We start from the raw sequence: 20852 nt of genomic DNA on the forward strand, positions 1-20852 counted from the left end.
ATCAGTGGTTCTCAAACTATTCCATGTCAAGGACCCCCAAAATTATATGTATTTGGCTGCGGCCCCCATTTCAAAATATTTTGTTCCAGGGACCCCATCAGCAAAGATTTGAGTTAAGAATGTTCGCTTTAAAAACATATATTAAAAGATTTGCAAAAATGACTTTTCAAAAAATAGCAGATCTGCAGATATACAAGCTCATGGATATACAAGCTCATGGCGCGGCACTCGAGCTTGTATATCAGCTCTTTTTGAATAGCCAGAGAAATCTTAAAATGACACAGATGCGTTCCCGGTCTTAATGGGTTAAAAGAAAACATGATTATGTAAGTACATTACAAAACTCTATTATACTTTAATTTAAAACACATTAACTTGGTCATATAACTTCTCTGTGTATATTCATGATCTATTCTGTCAGTCACAAAAGTGCAGAGAATCGTATCAGCATCATGGACAGCTACTGTCACCCAAATAGGATATTTACTTACAGTATTTCGCTATCATTCTCAATGATGCAGTTTCTCTAATAATAACCGTCCTAAGGTAACAATGAAAAAGGTCTGAGTGTGACAGTAGGCTTTATTGCATATATTTTCAAGTATCCATACAGTATTTCCACTTTTGTGTATACAACTACTTTTAGCTCAGCAAGATAAAATATTAAACAATCTCAACCTTCCTTACAATTTCCTATTTTTTCTTTGTCCACAGTTGATAGAAAAAAAATCATAAATACAGAGTTCCCACACATTTTTAAAGATGCATTTTCAATACTTTTCTATAACTTTTCCAAAGTAGTTTGCCTCATTTCCAGGCCTATACCAATCATACGGCGCAATGAGGCTCTTACACCAGTGTGCTATGCTCCAAAGACTCGAGTGAAGGTGTCACGTGACAAAAATAACAGATCTACAAGCAAACAACGTATCATGGTGCATCGTGTTGTCAGCTTGTAGATCTGTTCTTTCCTGTATACATCCTGTATAAATTAGTCCGCACTCACGCAGCTCGTGCAGCGCAGCACTACATTTTAACATGTTACATATTTCACGTCATGTTACACATGTTTTGGGACATGTTTTTTATGAACAAAATCAATAGCCAAAAAACTAAGTACCGTATATCCAAACATTTTCCAAAAAAAAAACACAGATTTTCTCATTTCTAAATTAGCCTTTTCCTCTCAAACAATTTATTAAAAAGAAATACAAAATGTAAGCCTGGTTTGCACATATAGAGAATAGGTATCACTTGTAGGCATTAGCTTTATGTTTGGGCAGGAAGTTGAAATTCCCTGGTACGGGTCCAAGCAGCATCTCACTGGAAAAAAGGGTAAAACATAAAAATGGTTACAGTGATGTCCATCTAGTACATGTTAAGTTGAGCTGCTGTGAATTGGCAAGTTAAAACTATTGTAACTAGAAAAAGTGCTCCTCGGAGCACAGGTCTCCGCCAGGTCAGGCAGGTTATTGTGGGCCAGCAATTTTCTGATTCATAATATTCTCCAATCAGGATGGAATATGAAAAATAATACGGATCCGTCTTGGATCACTCGACAATAGAGATAATGTGTACTGATTTGCGTGATGTTTGGACAAAATTTGTGGGAGTAATATAAAAGTTTTTTTTTGTGCAAAAATTGGCCTCCTGGTGGCGCTATAATAGGGCAATTTTAAAAGGGTGGTATTTGTTCCTTAACGTAGTGCTTATGTGCGTGCAAAATTTCACTGAAAATCGCACACTGTGTTCATGATTTGAGGCATTTTGTTCAAAACGGAGCACTCCTGCAAACTTTGGAAGCCAATCTTAGCCAATCAGGATGGAATATGAAAAATCTGAAAGACACGTTTCATTTAATGACTATAGAGATACTGTGTACCGAATTGCGTGATGTTTGGACAAACTCTGTAGGAGTACTGTCAAAAATGTGTTTTGCAAAAATCGGTCTCCTGGTGGCACTATAACAGGCCCATGTGAAAAAATTGGGGCAGAGGTTCAGCTCTGGCATCCAGGGAGTGTGTGTGCACAGTTTCGCTGCGACCAAGCCAACGGTGCCGGAGATTAGCTGTCCACAGACGGACACACGGACACACAGACGGACAGGGTGCAAAACATAGTCTCGGCCATGCCTTTCGGCCTGGCGGAGACAATGACGGACAGAGATCAAAACGGAGCACTCCTGCAAACTTTGGAAGCCAATCTTAACCAATCAGGATGGAATATGAAAAATCTGAAAGACCCGTTTCGTTTAATGACTATAGAGATAATGTGTACCGATTTGCTTGATTTTGGGACAAATTCTGTAGGAGTACTGTCAAAAGAATGTTTTGCAAAAATCGGCCTCCTGGTGGTGCTATAACAGGCCCATGTTGGGCCAGAGGTTCTGCTCTGGCATCCAGGAACTGTGTGTGCACAGGTTCGCTGGTGCCGGAGATTAGCTGTTCACTGACAGAATGATGGACGGACAGACGGACGGACAGGGTGCAAAACATAGTGTTCGCCATGCCTGTCGGCCTGGCGGAGACAATAAGGAAGTCTGTGAGTGTTTATGTCTGTGTTTGTACAGTATTGAGCTCTGGTAATTTGTTTATCTTATGTAAATCTGTGTGTGGTATTTGGTACCTTTTTATCTTTTTTCACTGTAAACCATGTTTGGAAGCCAAATTTCACTATATGTATGTACATTCTATACTCATCAACTTATATTAAATTAACAAACACTGTTCCTTTTTTGCTCTTTACATTTGTATCTAAGCACTTTGCGCTGCATTATATGTATTTAAAGTTGCTATACAAATAAAAACATCAGATGATTATTATTCCTACACAGAAAATTACATAAAGTTACATTACCATTCAAGATTTTCCTGTGTATTCATATTATTACCTTATCTTTACCCAGTCATCAACATGTTGACTAGCCATTAGAGACTCTAGATAATCCCTGCCCATGTAGAAGGGAGGTCGCTCGTTGATCCTTTGAGGCACTCGTTCCAACAGCCCCACGGGTATGTATCTATACACAAGATAGTAAGAGAGAGAAATTGTGTGATGGTCTCAGGCTATTGATGACTAGAGGATTCTCAAGTCACATTACCGATAGCAACATTAGTTTAGTACATCAAGACAATTGTATTTGAACATTATTTGATGGATAATTCTTCATGGCTAGAGATAGACTATAATGGATAATTCTTCATGGCTAGAGATAGACTATATGTCTTCCAGTGTAGTATCTGTCAAAAAAGTAAGATCACAGACATGTCTTAGGCTGTCTTACATTTTCATTTGCTTGCTGGACTCCATCACTATACAGAAACATAATAATACTACTCATTGCTGCAAAATAAAAAAGAATTCATACATTCCAGATTTCACAGTGATAACCCACCTGCACATAAATGAAAGCCACTCCAAGAGGAAGTTGCGGGTCTTCTCCAGGCCTTGTGTGTCTGAACCCCAGTGTTCCAGGCCATAGTTAGTGAAATCCCTGAGGACGTCCATTCGCTCACTGGATGAGATGTCCCAGTCCCGCCTCTCCTTGATTTCAGTAAAGATCCAGGGCTTGATGAGTGCACCCCTATGGAAGATGGCAGAAAATGTTCAACTTGGACCATGGGACTAAATGTATCTTCTAATTTTGAGTTAGTTTGACAAGTACATAATGTCATGTTTTGGCCATTTGTTAATTATGAGTTATTCTGCTCGCAAGTATAATATTAGATATTTAGTTTCAGAATTTGCCACAAAGATGGCATGACAAGAACTAAATTGCTGATGAGAACTCAGAAAAGCGCTACATAAATTGTCTGTATTATTATGATACATTACACTGTAGTTATTCAAGGCCAAAATAAATAAATACATAATTTCTGTAATTTATCCATGATATACTTGACAAAATATTACCAATGCATGAAAAAATTAAGTACCAACCGTGCAATCATTATGCCAGATACTCCAGTTTCTCTTGCTTTCATGGCATCTTCATAGGACAAAACATCTCCATTCCCTAGAACAACAAATAACAGTTAAGTCCAATAGTCCAAAGACAAGATAAATCAAAACATTGACCAGTTCCTATTTCAACAGATTATTACAGATATATACAGTATTTGTAGCTTCATAATCTAGAACAGCCCATGTACCAAAAAGTGGAAGAGGGCTAGCCAGTTTGGAACAGGAGTTGATATAGTCCCAGTCAGCTAACTTTGTGTAGCGCTGCTCCCTGGATCGGCCATGAAGCTGGAAAAACAAAACATTGTTACATATCGTCACATCCACACCCTGTAAGAGGTACCCCTGTAAATGAATTTAGATTCATATAATGTCCTGTTGAAAAGCAATATCCCTCTACATACATCTCATCTCATAGCACAGCAACAAAATAAATTAAAGATAGGATTGATGGAATCTTTCACTTCAGCCACTCAGGTCTCTCGGCCACTTCTGAAAGACTGGTTAGGCATTAGTCCTAACCGATGCCAGATTCTTTGGGTCTGATGCCGATTCGATTTTGGAAGAAGTTTGACGCTATAATGGGTTTAAATAGGAAGGGGACTGGTATAATAAAATGAATATCAGATATCTAAATATTGAATCAAGCAACTTAAAAAATGTGGGGAGCACACAAAAGCCTGAGTAGAAGTTAAAATTACCCCAGAAGTGATTTAAAGTGAAATACCCCTTTAACAACTTAACTACTTGTATCGAACCCCAGCATCCCTATTCAGGGACGAACATTCACCAAAAATAGCAGATCTACAAGCTTGCGTTGTGACCTGTTGAGAGCTTGTAGATCGGCTATTTTTGACAAAGAGATTTGGTGTAGACAGAAAAAAGCGGTCCAAGTACAGTTGCAACTCAGGTCTGTTTTACTACGAATAGAGGGTTTAAGCGGTCGTTAAGTCCTATTCAAAATATTTCTAAAAACCCATTTACAAGCTTATAACAAAACGCAACATGTTGTGAGCTTGAAAATCTGCAATTTTTTTTTCCCCTCACGATTTTTTTTACCCAGTGCCAATGCCTAAGCTGTAATCCTGAGCTCATGCTTCCTTCAATGCATGAGGAGTGAGCAGGCCGCTTCTTATCACCTGACAGGGGGGAGTAATCTGCTGCTTCAATTTTTGCATTTCCAAAATAGGGATGTAAAGTTTCAAGTAGTTAAAACATTTAACACCATAATTGCAGATACCTTGTCGTAAGATTATGGCAAATAATGGCCGTTATATCATATATCAGCCAGACCGATATACTGGTTGGGTTCTATAGAAGGAACTGGGACACATGATTCACTTTAAATTCTTTATAAACGTGCAAAAGACTAACAGTCTGTGTCTGTGTCTCAGCTTTTAGTTTGTCTCTGAAGAATGCACAGTGTGTATCAGAAACATTAGCTGTTTGTACCTAAAGTATTTCAACAAAATTAAGATGTTTATCTAATCAAGATGTTCTGTCTAGGATAGAAATTATCACAGCAAATAGCTGCTTTGATAATACTATAAGAGCTCTACCGTGATCATGGATACGCCCCATTTCTTCATCTCTGGGATGAGTTTATGAGCCACGTTGCACTTCTCATGAACACCAGTACGGATCTTGACAGTCAAAGGTACATCAAGGACCTTAAGGTAGGAAAAAGTGTTGTCAGCTGGCTTTAAACTTTGCATGGAAAAGTAACAAATCTGAAATAAATCTGTTTTGTTCCAATGCAAAATGTTTACCTGGGTAGAAATAATATTATTAAGAATAATACTAATAATCGTAATCGACGTGTTCCCAGCACCATGACAGGTGCATCTTGTATAAAAGGGTTACTTACGTAGTTCATTCCTCTGATGATTTGTTCAAACTTTTTTGTCCGTGTCATCAGACCACATCCTCCGCCCTACAGGGGAAAACATCATGTCATAACTCACAACATCAGCCAACATTTCAGCTAATATTGTCCAAGCAACAACACCAAGCACCAAATGTTTGACTTTTACCTTTTTGTAGACAAGATCAATGGGACACCCAGAGTTAATGTCCACAAAGTCTACGTCAGCATTGTCGTTGATTAGCTCTGCACACCTTGTCATTGTGTCTGGGAAGGAGCCCTCCACCTAGAGGACACAATTCAGGAAAATATTTCCACTCAGTAAAACATAAATTTCCTTTTTTATACCAAGAAAGGAAACTGGAACTCAATCACCATCAGAGAGAAAGATTATGTATATTTTTTCATAATATATGCCTGTGTGGATAATTTATTTATATTTACTGTTCCTCAGTAAATACTCCATTTTGCTTTGTCACTGTGAAATATATGCAACTGTTGTTTACTATTCTATGGACATGTTTTTTGTGGAGCGCATACACACCGTTGCTAATTATCTGACCATTATGAAGAGTTTCAGACAGGGACAAAGCCTAAAATTATCCCACCTGAACGCCGAAGACATCTTCACTTTCATGCCTCTTCAGAAGGGCCCACTCAGAGGCCTGTCCCTGTAGTAGGTTGGTGCACATGGCCATCTCTCCACAGGTGATGTCAGCACCAAAACGTTTGCAAATGCGACGAAAAGGTAGATTTCCACACTATGGGATACAGAGAAAATGATTGAACCCTATGTTAGGGATAAATCAGGCTTAAGTGGTTCATATAATGAATTTCGTTCTATCCATTTGATAAATCATCAAGATATAATATTCCTGTTTTACAGTCTGGACAAAAGAAACGCCCATCACCTTAATAACCTATATTTTTAAGAGCTGAAATCTAAATAACTTTATATATTACCTGGATGAGTAGAAATTAGTACTTACTGTTGTTAGAGGAGCAAGATAGAGCTTGTCTTGAAAGTCCACCTTGTGGAAAGTGTGAAATAGATTTACTATAATTGAAAACAATAAAGACAACATGCATAGTGCATACACAGTCAAAAATGAGTGTTCATCTTTATCCATTTGTAACGGAAAATGTACAAATGAAACCAAATGGCCATTACAGGTCCATTTGGATATATTTGTAAACCAAATGGGTTAAATTAACACTGGGGATTTTACTGTGTACTTTGTTAATATGGACAATTTAGCAATGCATGGAATTTGATTAAATCATTGAGTGCAGACAAAGAAACATTGATTAAATGTTGTGGACGTTGAGGTGGATGAAAAATACCTGCTTCTTTTCACAGGTCCGCAACTTGATAACATCGCCATCTGTCAAGGGGCCAATAGTCTTGATGAGAACCGGTTTATCCTGGCTGCCCTGTGATTGGTCAAAAAGGAAACCATTCCCAAATGTTGCATTACGCCTGATGACACCAACATATTGACATCTTAATAAGCTCAGCTGTTTGTTATTGTGTTATTGGCAAAGTTGGGAAATGTAACAGCTTTACGGGCTACTTGGCTCTGTGTCTAGTGAAACATACCTGCATCTCTGGTGCAGTTGTTGCATGTAGTTCCTCACCAGCAGGACTCTGAGTGGACATTTCAACTGTATTACCTGAGCATGACAAAGCATTGAAATATCAGCAGCGTCAACAGAGAATATACAGCCTGCGTGAATCTTATCATGCCATAGCCTTTAATCATCATATGGCCATGGCTACCTTATTTATCCCTTTACACCAGCATTTGTTCTACTTGTATGAAATAAGGATTGATTTGTCTCATGAAATGACCAGGAGATCTTATGCGCACAAATCAATGCTAGAGGGAATAGATATACAATCTCATAATTCAGAGCAACTAATTCATTTATACAGTAAGTTGTTAGTGAATGCTAGTCAGCTGGGATTTGGACATGATTAGCCCATACGACAGAGGCTTTTGTCTTCATACCATGCTGCTTTCCCTGATTCTTGTCATTGGCAATTGTTTTGAGGTACTCCGCTGACTTCCTGAAGGAGACCGAACGCTTCCTGAGTCGATTCTTGAGGTCTCTATCCAAGGTGTTCTTCACTGGAGTCGTGCCTTCACAAGCCTTAACGCGTTCTTCATTCACCATGTTTTTGAAATCAGGTGAAGTGTGTGCCTTGGCGAAGCGGCAGGCCAGACCATAGAAGCACTTTCCATAGGTGTTGTAGAGGTAGCAGCTTTCGCCGATGTCAGCAGGCTTGACAGCCATGTATTTCGCGATGTCATGGAAAAATTTGCATTTGTCTCCATATAAGCAATTCCCACGTTCCTAAATTGATTTATAAAACAAAATAAAAGTGTGAGAAAATCAATTATCACTGGTTTAAGGGCTTGGTAAACTTTGTTGCACACTGTGTCCACACACCAACAATATCCGATCTACAAGCTCCCAAAGAATCATGCTACGACATTGATTGTAGATCGGCTATTTTCTGTGTGCAACACTATGTGCAAGTAAGTATAAATATTAATGGTTTGGGTTTCATACCTGAATGACTGATGTACACAGTCGTTTGTTATCATAGCTGTTAGGTTTCATGTGTGGTCTTGATTTATTCTGTCCCCGCAGTCGTTTGCTATCTGGCTTTCCCACCTTATCTCCATCATCGGCACCCAGTTTGAGTTTTTTCACGTCTGGTTCCTCCAGAGGTGCCTCTGTTGTCTCCTCCTCCTTTCCTCCTTTAGGGCCCTTTCCATTAGAATCTACATATTCATGGAATTTGTCTTTGGTTGTTATGAATCTGCAAGCATAAGAACAATTATAGCACATTACCACATCAGTATAGCTGCATGTCATGTAATTAAAAGCTCACAACAAAGTGTCAAGGATTAGGACAGTTAGCCGACCATCAGTTGTACATTATTTTTGTTGTAGTTACATGATTGCCTTTCTTATCAATAAGTCAATGTCAACTATTGTAGCTGTAAGTCTTTGCACAGCTTAACAGCCAGAACATATGAACTAGTTACTGTAGTGTATGTGTTCAGATAGTGACTCTGAATTGGGAAGTAAATCATTTAATAATTAATTTTAATGTAATATAAGACTTGTTGGCACCCTTTGATATTCAACTGGAATACAGAACATCTAATTTTTTACAGTCATGGTTGATTTTGCACGGGTCAGTGGAAATGTTTTTAGATCCCATAATGTAGCCATCTTACAGGGTCTCCCCATAAGCACTATTTATTAAACAAACTATATAATAAGAACACTCATTTTTGTCAACAGTGACAGAAAGCACCATACTCACTCAGTTTTAATGACAGCTATGCCTTTTGCAACATCTTTGCTAACATCTTCTTGAGATGTTTTCTCTACGCCCTCGCCGTCTTTCTCCATTCCTTCTTCTGAAATATCAGAAAATAAAGGTATCCTTATCTGTTTTTTAACATGAAGTATGATAAATGTGAGTCATGTGCTGAGTGCATGACATTCCAAATTTGTGATAAAGAAATATAAAACATAATACCTTTTTTAATGACAGCTATGCCTTTTACAACCCCATCAGTCCAGCTAACATCTTCTTGAGACGTTTTCTCTACGCCCTCACTGTCTTTCTCCATTCCTTCTTCTGAAATATCAGAAAATAAACGTATCTTTATCTGTTTTTTAACATGAAGTATGATAAATGTAAGTCATGTGCTGAGTCCATGTCATTCCAAATTTGTGATAAAGAAATATAAAATATACCTTTTTTAATGACAGCTATGCCTTTCACAACCCCATCAGTCCAGCTAACATCTTCTTGAGACGTTTTCTCTACGCCCTCACTGTCTTTCTCCATTCCTTCTTCTGAAATATCAGAAAATAAACGTATCTTTATCTGTTTTTTAACATGAAGTATGATAAATGTAAGTCATGTGCTGAGTCCATGTCATTCCAAATTTGTGATAAAGAAATATAAAACATACCTTTTTTAATGACAGCTATGCCTTTCACTACCCTATCAGTCCGCGTAACATCTTCTTGAGACGTTTTCTCTACGCCCTCGCTGTCTTTCTCCATTCCTCCTTTATTCTGAAATATCAGATAAATAATGGTATCCTTATGTTTTTTTTTAACATGTAGGTATGTAGTGCATGTCATTACAAATGTGTGATAAATAAATATAAAACATAATACGTGAATTATTTGGCATTCAACTGTCAAGGGTATTAAAGGAGTACTTCATCCATTTTCAACTTCCATACTTAAGTATATGCTCATTATTATAAGAAGGCACAATTTCTGTCTACTCACTGCGTCTCATTGGTAGACTATGGACAGTTCAGACACAATGACATCATTGATGGGAATCCAAGCTAATAAAAAATAGTACAGCATGCTGCTAACTTAGCATGCTGAAATAGAAGCCATTGTTCTTGCATTCTTTAAATGCATTTTAAAAAGTTTTAAATCTTGTTTGAAATGATCAAACATGCCTACCAATGATGTCACATGTACAGTAGGCAGGTTTCTGAACTGTCCACAGCAGCCTTCTCTGAGACAGAGCTTGTAGACATCTTATGAGCAAGTGAGGACCAACTATAGGCTACAATATGAACATAAAGTTGTCTATTAACAAATATTTCCCAAACCTAAGTGCAGTAGTTATGTATTCAAACACTGGGATCATGTTCATAAACATCATGAGAATTGCAGGCAGCAACATAGTTGAAGGCTATATTCATAATAACTACCATAAGCATGCGTTAACTGTGTAAGTGTTCATGGGCAGACTGAGATTGTCTGATTTAAAGGTAATTTATTATTGCTTTAATGTTTGTTAATGTACTGTGTCCACTGTCCACTGACGACGGGTCACCACGTTAGCTCATAGGCTACTTCTTGTAAATAAGCCGATGTTAACGTTTGCATGACATTTTGTAGACCAAACAATAATCTAAACAACACATTGGATGTCTGCTTTTCAAAACACTAATGATAGACCATGTGGAATAGAATGTATTCCTTGTAAATACCTGTATGTTCGGGGAAATTACCACAGCGTGGGGTTGTGCTTGCGCAACTGTTTTAAAAGTCCGTGGTGTCGCGTGTACCAAACATTGGTTCCATGCGGAAGAGAACAGCGACTCATGTTCTGATCAAGGAATCTTGGTTCTGGTCAGTGGTGTAACTAAGTACATTTACTCAAGTACAATTATGAGGTATTTTTTACTTTACTGGAGTATATCCAATTTTCAGCAATTCTTCTTCTACTATTACAAAACATACATGCATTGTGAGCTTGTAGATCTGCTATTTTCAAAATAGTTTTATACATTTGAAAACTCAATTTACTCAGTACATTTTTAATCCCAGACTTTTACTTGTAACAGAGTATTTCTACATTGCAGTATTGATACCTAAGTAAAAATGTGAGTACTGCACTGGTTCTGATATAAATCTCAACTAAACCTCCCATGGTGAAAAGCCTGGTGATGCGAGGTTATTTGCCCGATTTCCCTCTATCGTGGCATTTAAAATAATTCATGGAAGGAGACATAATATTTTGTAGTTAATGTCTTATTTGGCCACTGCATGGCTAAAAAACAAGTGGATGAGAAGCACCAGAGGAAATAATGATTATTTTATTTTAAATCAGTCAAGTTATTCAAGGAAACAGAAACAGTGTTAAGCGCACAAGTTTTAATGTCAATCCATCCAACCCTTATGACATAATTGGAAGCAATGTAAAACAAAACCTGCCACATTATCTTGCGTTGTCCAACATGGCATAGTACATTCACTCATCTGGTGAAGCAGAAGCAGTAAGTCGTTCTATCTTTGCATCAAATCGCTTTCGACTCAGGTCCAAGATGTTAATACCATTCCTTTCAAAGTCATACCCCAACCTTTGCAACTCTACTATTCGCCCTGTAATATTCTTTGTGCTGAATTCTAGAACTCTGGGCTTCTCCACTATTTGCTTCAATGTAATTCCTCCTTCTAGTAGACAGTCCAGTTTGGAGCTCAATGTATTTGACCCAATGAACAGCACCATTGGATAGGTGAGTACAAGCTTTTTAACATCAGTTTTCCGACCACCAAGCAGGACCATCTTCTGCTGAAGGCTTTCAAAGTTATTCTTTAGATACTCATTGGAGAGGTCCAGGATTTCTGCCCCAGCACCTTGCAGCAGAGCTAGAAGTTCAGAGTTGCTTAGCTTGAGAGAAGTTTGAATGTTGTCAATGTTTGTCTTCACTCTCTTTGTGCTTCGGATGAGAATGTAGACATTTCTGGATATGACGGTTTTCGCAAAATGCGCTGGATCCTCCCCACCGAGTTCTGTACAAACATCCTCCAGGAGCTCCACCATTTGCTTGTTGAGGTTCACAGTGTTGGAGAAGGTCCGTGGCGCTGTGGTCAGTAGCCGGTGAAGGTCTTTGGAGCTAAGTCCCAGTGAGGTCAGAAATTGTATATTGCTTTCCAAATTCTTGTTGTCGCTGGAGCGGAAGAAGGCCTCAGGAGAGCGATCCAAGACGCGTATAATGTCCTCATCACTGTCAAAGAAAGCTCTCCACAGACCCCACTGCTGCTCCAAGTGCCTGTCTGAGCGAGTGATGGAGCGGGGATAGCGAGATATGATGCTGGCGATCACACTGCTGCTGGCACCTTTGCCCTGCAGGAACTGAGCGACACCTTGCTCATTAGTAAAGCTTCTCCGAAGTACCCCAGGCTGTCGCTGCCGTACCTTCTTCAGATCCACCCCCATAACATTCAGGTTGTCAAGCAGCGATTTGTTCTCTGACCCAACCACAGACTTTGGCGTACTCTTATTGGGAGTTACAGTGCAAAGCCCACGAAGGCAGGGGGAAGTTAGCTGTACCGGAAGGTGGCCAAAGACGCATTTCAATGCCAATGCTCGAGGAACATGTAGGAATGTCCTAATTCGAAGTGATGCTGCCATTTTCCGTGAGCAGGCCCGTCACAGCCACGGCAATGATGATCTGTGGGAGAAAATGACAACAATGGTTCACAGTTAATGGCACTACTTGTAATTGCAGTCGTTTAAAAACAATCGATTGTCCTATACTACCAGAGGACAGCCAACTGTAAAGGCTGCTGCCATCACAATGAGTAATAATAATGTAGAAAAGGCTTTCACATCATACAGGTTCATTGGATAGATCGCCATAGTTGCGTGATACTACGTCCGACCACATCACTGAATGCTAAGTACTCCATATATGGAGCTAACTGACATATCTAAGTCCGCCTTTGGGCATATTGGGACTCCATATATTATGGATATGACTGTCTCGTATTGACATCACCAGGAGGATGACTTAGCCTGGTTCCAGACGAATCTGACATTGCAAAAAAAAAAGCCAACGATATAAATGCAAGGGAATCTCAGAGTTGGTTGAGATCCCAGGATGACCCCCAGCTGATTCTCCTCCCTCTACTGCCCAGGGGCATAACGGTTTAATTCCTGCTTGGATGGATACCATCACAGCCAGGGTCTTGGGTCAGGTCTAAAAACCAGTCGAGTATTTGCTTTTGTAATAATGATAATCATAATTGTATCATTAAAGGCTTGGATTAAACTAGCCTTAGATCAAGACTATCGTGTATTTTATTGACTTTGACATTTTTATATCTACGAGAGTCTTAGCGACAACCCCCCCCCAATGCGCCCTGGACTTTCACCAGTAAAGCCCGTACTTCTCCGTACACGTACAAAGAAAATATATAAGGTGCTTACCCGGTTGCTCCAAATGTTAACTAGCGGGCCGGAGTCCTTGTGCAATGTATTAGTCCATATTATTCAATAAAGACGTGTTTTAATGCCGTCTGTGGCCGGTTCTGACCGAAGTTCCCAATGGGCGGTAGTGACGAGACGCATCCGGTGAAAGCCCGAAATTACACTCAATGTCAACAGGAAGTAAACAAGGGGGGAATGGCGTTCGGCCACAGAAGGGATTAAAATACTTCTTTATTGAAAAATATGGACTAATACATTGCACAAAGACTCCGGACCGCTAGTTAACATTTGGGGCAACCGGGTCAGCACCTTATATTTTTGAATTTGTACAAGCCCATGGCGTACTGGGGGTGTGGGGGTGAGGGGGTCGCGATACTCTCGTAGATATAAAAATGTCAAAGTCGATTAAATACATCTACGATAGTCTTGAACTAAGGCTAGGATTAAACAGTCTGCAGTGAAAGCTTCTAGCGTCAATTTACAGTGAAAGTGGAATAAGATTTTGCTACACCGTTTCGTCTACCTAATCCCGGGTAATAACAATAGGTTTAGTCTGATATTGTTAAAGCAGTTCAATAATGTGATGAATAAGAATAGAACAACAACATTACACTCACTCACCTCATGTGTTTCGTTTCACCCCATAGAGTTAAAAATAAGTTCACCCCAAATGACGGTATGAAGTATGAACTGTGCTAGTGTGCCATCAAGTAAACGACGACGACTACAACAGTACATTTACAGCATCTTACTATATCCCAAGACTTGTATTTAGCGCCCTCTATTGCTGTGGAGTTTGAAAAACTATTCTGGTTTACCCCACTAGATGGCAATATAGCACTTCAAGTTAAAGGCATAAACTTTGGCAGAAATAGATCAGGGATCATTACATTATCAAGATAGATTAAGATAAATCGGCAGCAAGCTACGATATATGAATTGAGGGTTATTTTGTGAAGCATTTGAACTATATTGCATGGTATATTTAATTTCCTTCACTGTGAATAATGTAATTGATTTTAATTTGTTCTTGTCTTGTGTACATCACCAAGCCCTGGACAACATGAAGAAAAATGATCATTGCATACAGCTACAAGCTACATCATATCTCACATAGAGATATGATATAGACATATAGTGACTCCTAGTCCAGCCATAAATAATAATTATTATACCTTGTGTAAATTAATGGATCTGCAATTCACCAGCATAACCCTAATGTGAAGTATAAAGCTATCATACCAGAAGTCTTTTTTTAGACAATGAGCAGTAAATGTTGCTTATGGTTTATTCATGAAAGACTTCTCGGTGTCTCAATTGCCAGATGACTCTTGAGTCAGCTGTCTGCTGTGTTTGTCACAGAGGTCGCAAGCTGGCACACACAAAAAACTCTCCTCACTGAGCCCCTGCCTCTACTCATAAATATTTTATTACAGCACTGTACAATCTTCAATATTAAAATGGGACTTTACTTGCATTGCCGTTAACACAGTGTCTTATGTCGTCTAGAATGAATGAGGGATATAGGAATATTAACGTGTTTTCTTATTTATCCCAATACACTTTGTCCTCCTTAAAACATGGCACTGTTAAATGTCTATGAATGTGTTAAGGATGTGATGTAGAACCAATTATTTGTTGAGGCCATTAACTAATGATACCATCATTCACAACTATCATTAACATGTTTCTGTAGTTTTGCTTCTTTTCTCTTTTGTGTGTGTGTGTGTGTGTGTGTGTGTGTGTGTGTGTGTGTGTGTGTGTGTGTGTGTGTGTGTGTGTGTGGGGGGGGGGGGGTCAATACATGACACAAAGATCATGTCGTAGGACACATTAATACTGTCTGTTGGCATTGAAAGTAGGACCTTTCCATTTCAGGATGGTCACTTTAGGATGGCTGCCCCAAACATCTAACCTATTCTGCTACTTAAAGCTCTATTCTGTAATTTTCTTTGGTTTGACACAAATGTTGACCTCAAAATTCAATTTCTCCCCAGAGCAAGGAGGCAGAGCAGGCTCTATTAGCTCAGTGGTAAGAAATATCAGCACTTGTGCAGGAGTCTTGGGTTAAAATCGCAGGGTAGAACAGGAAAGTTACGTGGTGCAGCTTTAAACGTGTAAAGTTCTATGGTAGCAATATGTAATTTAATGTGACTTATCTGGAAGAACCAATCAATAAAGAAACAAATCCCTGAGCATCACATCAGGTCTAGACTTTCTCTGACAACTCTTGTTTATGGGAGATATGGGGGTCTGTGGCCTAATGCATGCCAAAATGGGGGTTCTTGAAATAAAAAATATAAAACACTTGAGAAAGTTTGAGAACTGTGACTGGCAGTGCATGCTTGTCCATATGTTGACAACTTGACATTATAGGTGAAATTGTGTCCTGGTCCATCTGTTGGGTTCTTATGGTATAGAGCTGCTGGGGTGTCTGACACAGTACTCCTGTGGTGCATCAATAATTCAAGAGCCTAAACTTTCAGATGGCCAGCAGTTCCTTTTGAAGCAGCTGTACAAGCAACAAGTATTCATAGGTGTATTCAAACTGGTAAGGATGTCAAAGAGAAGATGGGTGGAATTCAAGATCTGTCAGACCATAAGCTGTTCGGCTCCAGTCTCCAGAAGACACAGGCCGTCCTCTCCTGCTGCTGCTGCTACTGGTATGTTTCAAAATAACTTCATGAGGCAGTTTGGTACAACAGGCAGTGGTATCTCCATCTTATGCATGTAACATCATATACTTTGTTTTGAGAATCTGACATTTTAGACAATACAAGCTCTGAAAGAATTGGGAATTTATCATTTGTATGCCTGGTCCTAATGGGGTTTTAACTATTTGTAAACTAAGTTCTATATCTAGGCTATGTAGGCCTATAGGCAATCTGTGTTGGAAACCACTGTAGTTGAAAATGAAGCAATATGAAATACAGTGTCGTGAAGCCTTTCTCCCCTCTCCTCTCCTCTCCTCTTCTAGTCTCCTCCTCTCCTCCCTTATCTTCTCTCCTCTCCTCTCCTCCCACCTTCTCTCCTCTCCTCTCTAAAGCCATTGGTACTCCAATTCTGGATGAGTGACTGTATTATTATTCTTTTTCTTTTTTTTAAAGTGTCATCTGTGTTCCTGATCCTTGACTGCAGGGTTTGTCACTTCTAGCCTCGGAAACCCAGGCTTTTTTTTTTGTTATGTCACTTCTGCCTACCAGATAGATAGATTTATGGATTCTGTCATTCATAACAATGCTGTGCAGGAAAAATAAAATAAAAATCACACAAGCTGTAGCTGTATAAACAAATTGACACAAACGAACGCCATGGGAAAACAAAGGCTAGATTAAAGAATGAAGTTTTGTTTGACATTCCGAGAAGGCGTGGCTAAAGCGGCACCTATGATACGTCACCACACCAGCCAGTCAGTCTCGTGTTTACGTGGAAAACATGGCGGCTGGGTTGAGAGCGTTCCAAGGAGCTAGCTCCCGGTAACGCGACACTATCGCTCTGTTTTGGTAGTCCTACTCAACGAATTGGAAGTCAGGCGTCTGGCGGCTTTGTCGCTCACTTCTGGGACTATTATCTGACGTTTCGCATGAAACCATTTCCCTCTTGTCTCAGCCACAGGGACAACAACGGCAATGGAAGACGAGGAGAGGCAAAAGAAGCTGGAGGCCGGCAAAGCAAAGGTATGGAAGACCTTGAGTCTCTAATACAACTCCCTATGCACAACTTCAACCCTTTCCATGTGTGTAAAAAACAGTGTTGCAGAGCTCATTGCATGCCTTCCTCTCAACTTATTGTTTCATGTTTTGGGCCGTCAGCTGTTTTTACAGGGCCCCCCTCCCTCCCATCCCATAACCCACTCAGCTGTCAGAGTCTCCTGTGCTGGTGGTCACTGACAGCTGGGTTAGCTAGTAGCCAGACACATTCCCTTTGTGATGCTGTCTGTGTGCCAACTGTTAATGTTTGATTCTTCCTAAACTTCTCTCATTGTAAGGAAGCTCACAAGCAAACCAACCAGGCAGATATGTGTTGTGATTGATAGGTAATGGCATGCGAGTATGCGGACAATCTTGTGTGACAGGATTTCCAGGGCATGCCACCACTAGCTTTAACAAACCCTGTCCCACATGGCACTGAAAAATACGTATTTTTTTTAAAGGTTAACTACACTAATCTTTACCAACCGGTGTCACAAGTTAGGCCATAACATTAGCATAACATTACCCTAACTAATGTCATACAAAACAGTACACAAGTCAGCTTGCCATAGGCCATCAGGAAAAGATAATGGAGAATGAGTACTACTTCATGAGTATTCTGTTCAACAACATTTGTATTTACACTTTGACACATATAGTACAACAAAATGCAAATGCAATACAATGTTGGCTCGTGGAATTTAACTTTGTTTCAATGTGTGAACAAAACCATGCACACCCAGAATGATCAATCTGCTGCTTCCATCCTCAGGCTTAAATTTGGTGGTGGATTGGGGCTGTATTTGGGGTATTGGCCTATTCACAGCCTCTTTGTTCTTATTGGGAAATTAATGAGGTGCTCTGCAAGCTTTGAGAAATAGCTGCATTAATATAAATCTTACTCAAAGAAAGTGCATGATTTAATGTTCAGTCAGTATTGTTTTCTTGGTAACACCTGATGGATGTAACTTTGAATGCAAAACACTTGCATTCCACAATTAACATGTTAGACATGGTATTTAGAAAGGGATTGTTATTCTCACACATCTTATTCAAAAGGCCATGAATATCTAAGGGAAAAAATAACATCACTATTTTCAGTCTTTTTATGAAAAATGATGAACAATGACAACGATCCAACACATTCTGCACCCAGAATCTGAGGTGCTGCCTTCAAGCAGATGGTTTAGAATGCCAAAGTGCAGACTGAACTACAATAATTCATTAATTCTATTCTCCATCATCAAGATTATATGGCAACAAGTAGAGGTATGATTATAGTAGAGTAGTGGTACTCTATGATAGGGAACGAAGAAGATATTGTGATGTTGTTTTACTATCAGGTTTGATTAAATTTGAATGAATTAACAATTGTCTCAGACTCAACATGTGAAATTAAGTATGTTAATGCTTGAGGGTATCTAGCTTATTTACGTATGATCTATGTACCATGATGTGTGTATATTGTTGAAAAGTGTGTTCAACACACTTGTCTTGTTCAACACACTTGAATGCAGTATAATGCAGCGGCTTGGTACCCAAGACAGATCCTTATCTGACTGATCTGATCTGATCTAATCTTATCCCTCTACTACAAAAACAACAACAACAGCACACATCTTAGAAACTGTCTGGCAAATGATTAGTTCTCTTGTTGATGGACATGTCTGTATTGGCCTGGTGATGCTGCTGTAATTTCACTTGTTCTGAACACAGTCCGTGTAAAAGGGACATAATCCTACTACTTTAATTGAAATTACCTCCAAAATATGTCCGGGGTTGCTCAACACACGATCACTCCATTTGCCCCGAAACTTGCCACAGACTGTTGATCAGAGCTCTGGCTATAATATAGGCTTCTTTCCCCGCCTTCAATGTACTTACATATTGTACGGTTAATAAGAAACTACATTTCCTACTACATCCTAACATTTTAGCCACAGCAGCTTTCCTTTTTTCTGGCTGCAGTATCTTTTGATGGGGCCTAGATGTGAGGGCCGCTTCACGGCCCAAACCTCTAGTCTTTACAATTAAAAGATCCCAACCTTTTTATTTGTGGCTGCTGGTTCTTTGTTAAATGTGTTTGTTAGGGGGCTTATAGTGGAGTTGGTGCTAGGGCTTTGCGATTTACACTGTGGGGAAGATACTATTAGCAAAGCCATTACCTTGGCTATGGCTCTGGCATGTGGGCTGACAAAAGGCCTCTCTTTGTTCCTGCAGGGAATTCAGGATACACCTCGCCCTTTATGTTATCGATTCCTACTTGCAGGACAGCAACTTGCAAATTTTGATTCACTGCATAGATATTGATAATGCTGCAGAAAATGTATTTTGTTCCAGGCCATTAGGTGCAGACATGATGTCATTTTCACATTTCACTGTGGCATGAGTGCACATTGCATTGCAGAGTTGGTTTTGCCCGGCTAAGCCATGATGATTCTCCAGTGTCTTGTCCTTGTGAAAAAGCACAGTCTATGGAAGGCCATATATTATCTCAAAGACTAGTTTGAATCAGTATTCTTTTTGCTGAAATCCGACATTCTCTTCAGCACCCCTTAACTGGACATCATGAAATTACTTTTTTGCAACCTCTATTGTTAAAATGACTGCCTTGTGTCCGCAGTAGCGCACTGCGAGGCAGACAGAGAGAGGCAGTGCCGAATCATGTTTATTACTGCATTGCCTATTTCTCACCTCAAATGTTTTCACATACATTTTTTTAGTGTACTGTTGGCCCACCATGAGGCTGTTTTGAAAAAATATTCTGGAATTATGTTCTTGGTGGCCTACTGGCAGAGTGCACAATCCATTTTACGCTAATCGTGTAATAGTTGCAGTCATCCGTGTAGGCAGAACTGGGGGTCGCGGCAATGTCGACTGACACCGGCGGCGGGTGGGGCAGTGCCAGCATCACCTTCCCCTCTTCGCCGATGCCCATTCTGTCGCAGGTCACTGAGGTGTCGCCGTTGTTGTGTTTCTTGTCATTGTACATCTTTACCATAGTCAGCAAGTGTTCCGTGAGCAACATGAAGTTGATTCCTGCCAACACCGTCAGACCCTTCCACACCCCGTCAAGACTCTCCTCATGCTCTTCATGGACGTTGTGGAGGTGATGGTCATGGTGGTGGTGGTGACCACTTTGGGAATGGGGGATGAGGTGAAGGAAAGCGTCTCCACAGAGTGTGCCCACTGCCAACGCAACCAGGAAGCTGAGAAGGTACTTGAAGAAGGGGCGGTTCATCAGAGGGATGAGGAATACCCCCAGCAGAGATGCAAGACTGATCACTGTGACGGACACAAAGCCACCCACCCATGCTGTGGTGAAGTTTCTTGGGGGGAGGTCCGGATCCGGATGGTGATTGTCATGGTCATGCGTATGGTCATGCTCATGGTGTTGAACCATGACCGTCCTGATGCGGTCCAGATCGGCACTGTGCAGGAGACGCTCCAGACTTTCCAGAGACATGCTACCGTTCTCACCGTACTGGTTGAATATAGACTCCAGATGTTGTTGTTGTTGAGTGGGTTCTTCTCTCTGGCTGTGTACCACAACGGA

The 20852-nt window shown here is 40.0% G+C and overlaps 3 protein-coding genes across 7 annotated transcripts in view; 1 reads left to right on the forward strand and 2 right to left on the reverse strand.

The window, feature by feature from the left end:
• Positions 1 to 562: 562 nt before the first annotated feature.
• dus3l (dihydrouridine synthase 3-like) lies at positions 563 to 10915 on the reverse strand. Its single transcript, XM_080442447.1, has 19 exons — positions 10879 to 10915; positions 9829 to 9934; positions 9608 to 9709; positions 9387 to 9488; positions 9168 to 9264; positions 8402 to 8654; positions 7837 to 8182; positions 7425 to 7498; positions 7169 to 7258; positions 6814 to 6855; positions 6433 to 6585; positions 5994 to 6110; positions 5828 to 5893; positions 5520 to 5630; positions 4152 to 4248; positions 3940 to 4015; positions 3395 to 3583; positions 2891 to 3019; positions 563 to 1323 (listed from the first exon to the last, which is right to left on the reverse strand). The coding sequence occupies exons 2-19, from the start codon at positions 9920 to 9922 to the stop codon at positions 1251 to 1253; spliced, it is 2211 nt and encodes a 736-aa protein (XP_080298573.1). The 5' UTR covers positions 9923 to 9934; positions 10879 to 10915; the 3' UTR covers positions 563 to 1250.
• Positions 10916 to 11507: 592 nt separating this feature from the next.
• Positions 11508 to 14319, reverse strand: mterf1 (mitochondrial transcription termination factor 1). Its single transcript, XM_080441456.1, has 2 exons — positions 14226 to 14319; positions 11508 to 12846 (listed from the first exon to the last, which is right to left on the reverse strand). The coding sequence occupies exon 2, from the start codon at positions 12804 to 12806 to the stop codon at positions 11643 to 11645; it is 1164 nt and encodes a 387-aa protein (XP_080297582.1). The 5' UTR covers positions 12807 to 12846; positions 14226 to 14319; the 3' UTR covers positions 11508 to 11642.
• A 2719-nt stretch (positions 14320 to 17038) lies between these two features.
• The window catches only part of akap9 (A kinase (PRKA) anchor protein 9), a 99661-nt gene continuing 95847 nt past the window's right edge, over positions 17039 to 20852 (forward strand). For all 5 annotated transcript variants that reach the window (XM_080443046.1, XM_080443044.1, XM_080443045.1 and 2 more), the window contains exon 1: positions 17039 to 17281. In XM_080443046.1, coding sequence (XP_080299172.1) covers positions 17234 to 17281 — 48 coding nt within the window. In that variant the 5' untranslated portion in view covers positions 17039 to 17233. The remainder of the gene's footprint in view (positions 17282 to 20852) is intronic.

Source organism: Gymnoscopelus braueri (genome assembly GCF_963280865.1).
Source record: "Gymnoscopelus braueri genome assembly, chromosome: 11".
In the NCBI taxonomy this organism is placed as follows: domain Eukaryota; kingdom Metazoa; phylum Chordata; class Actinopteri; order Myctophiformes; family Myctophidae; genus Gymnoscopelus; species Gymnoscopelus braueri.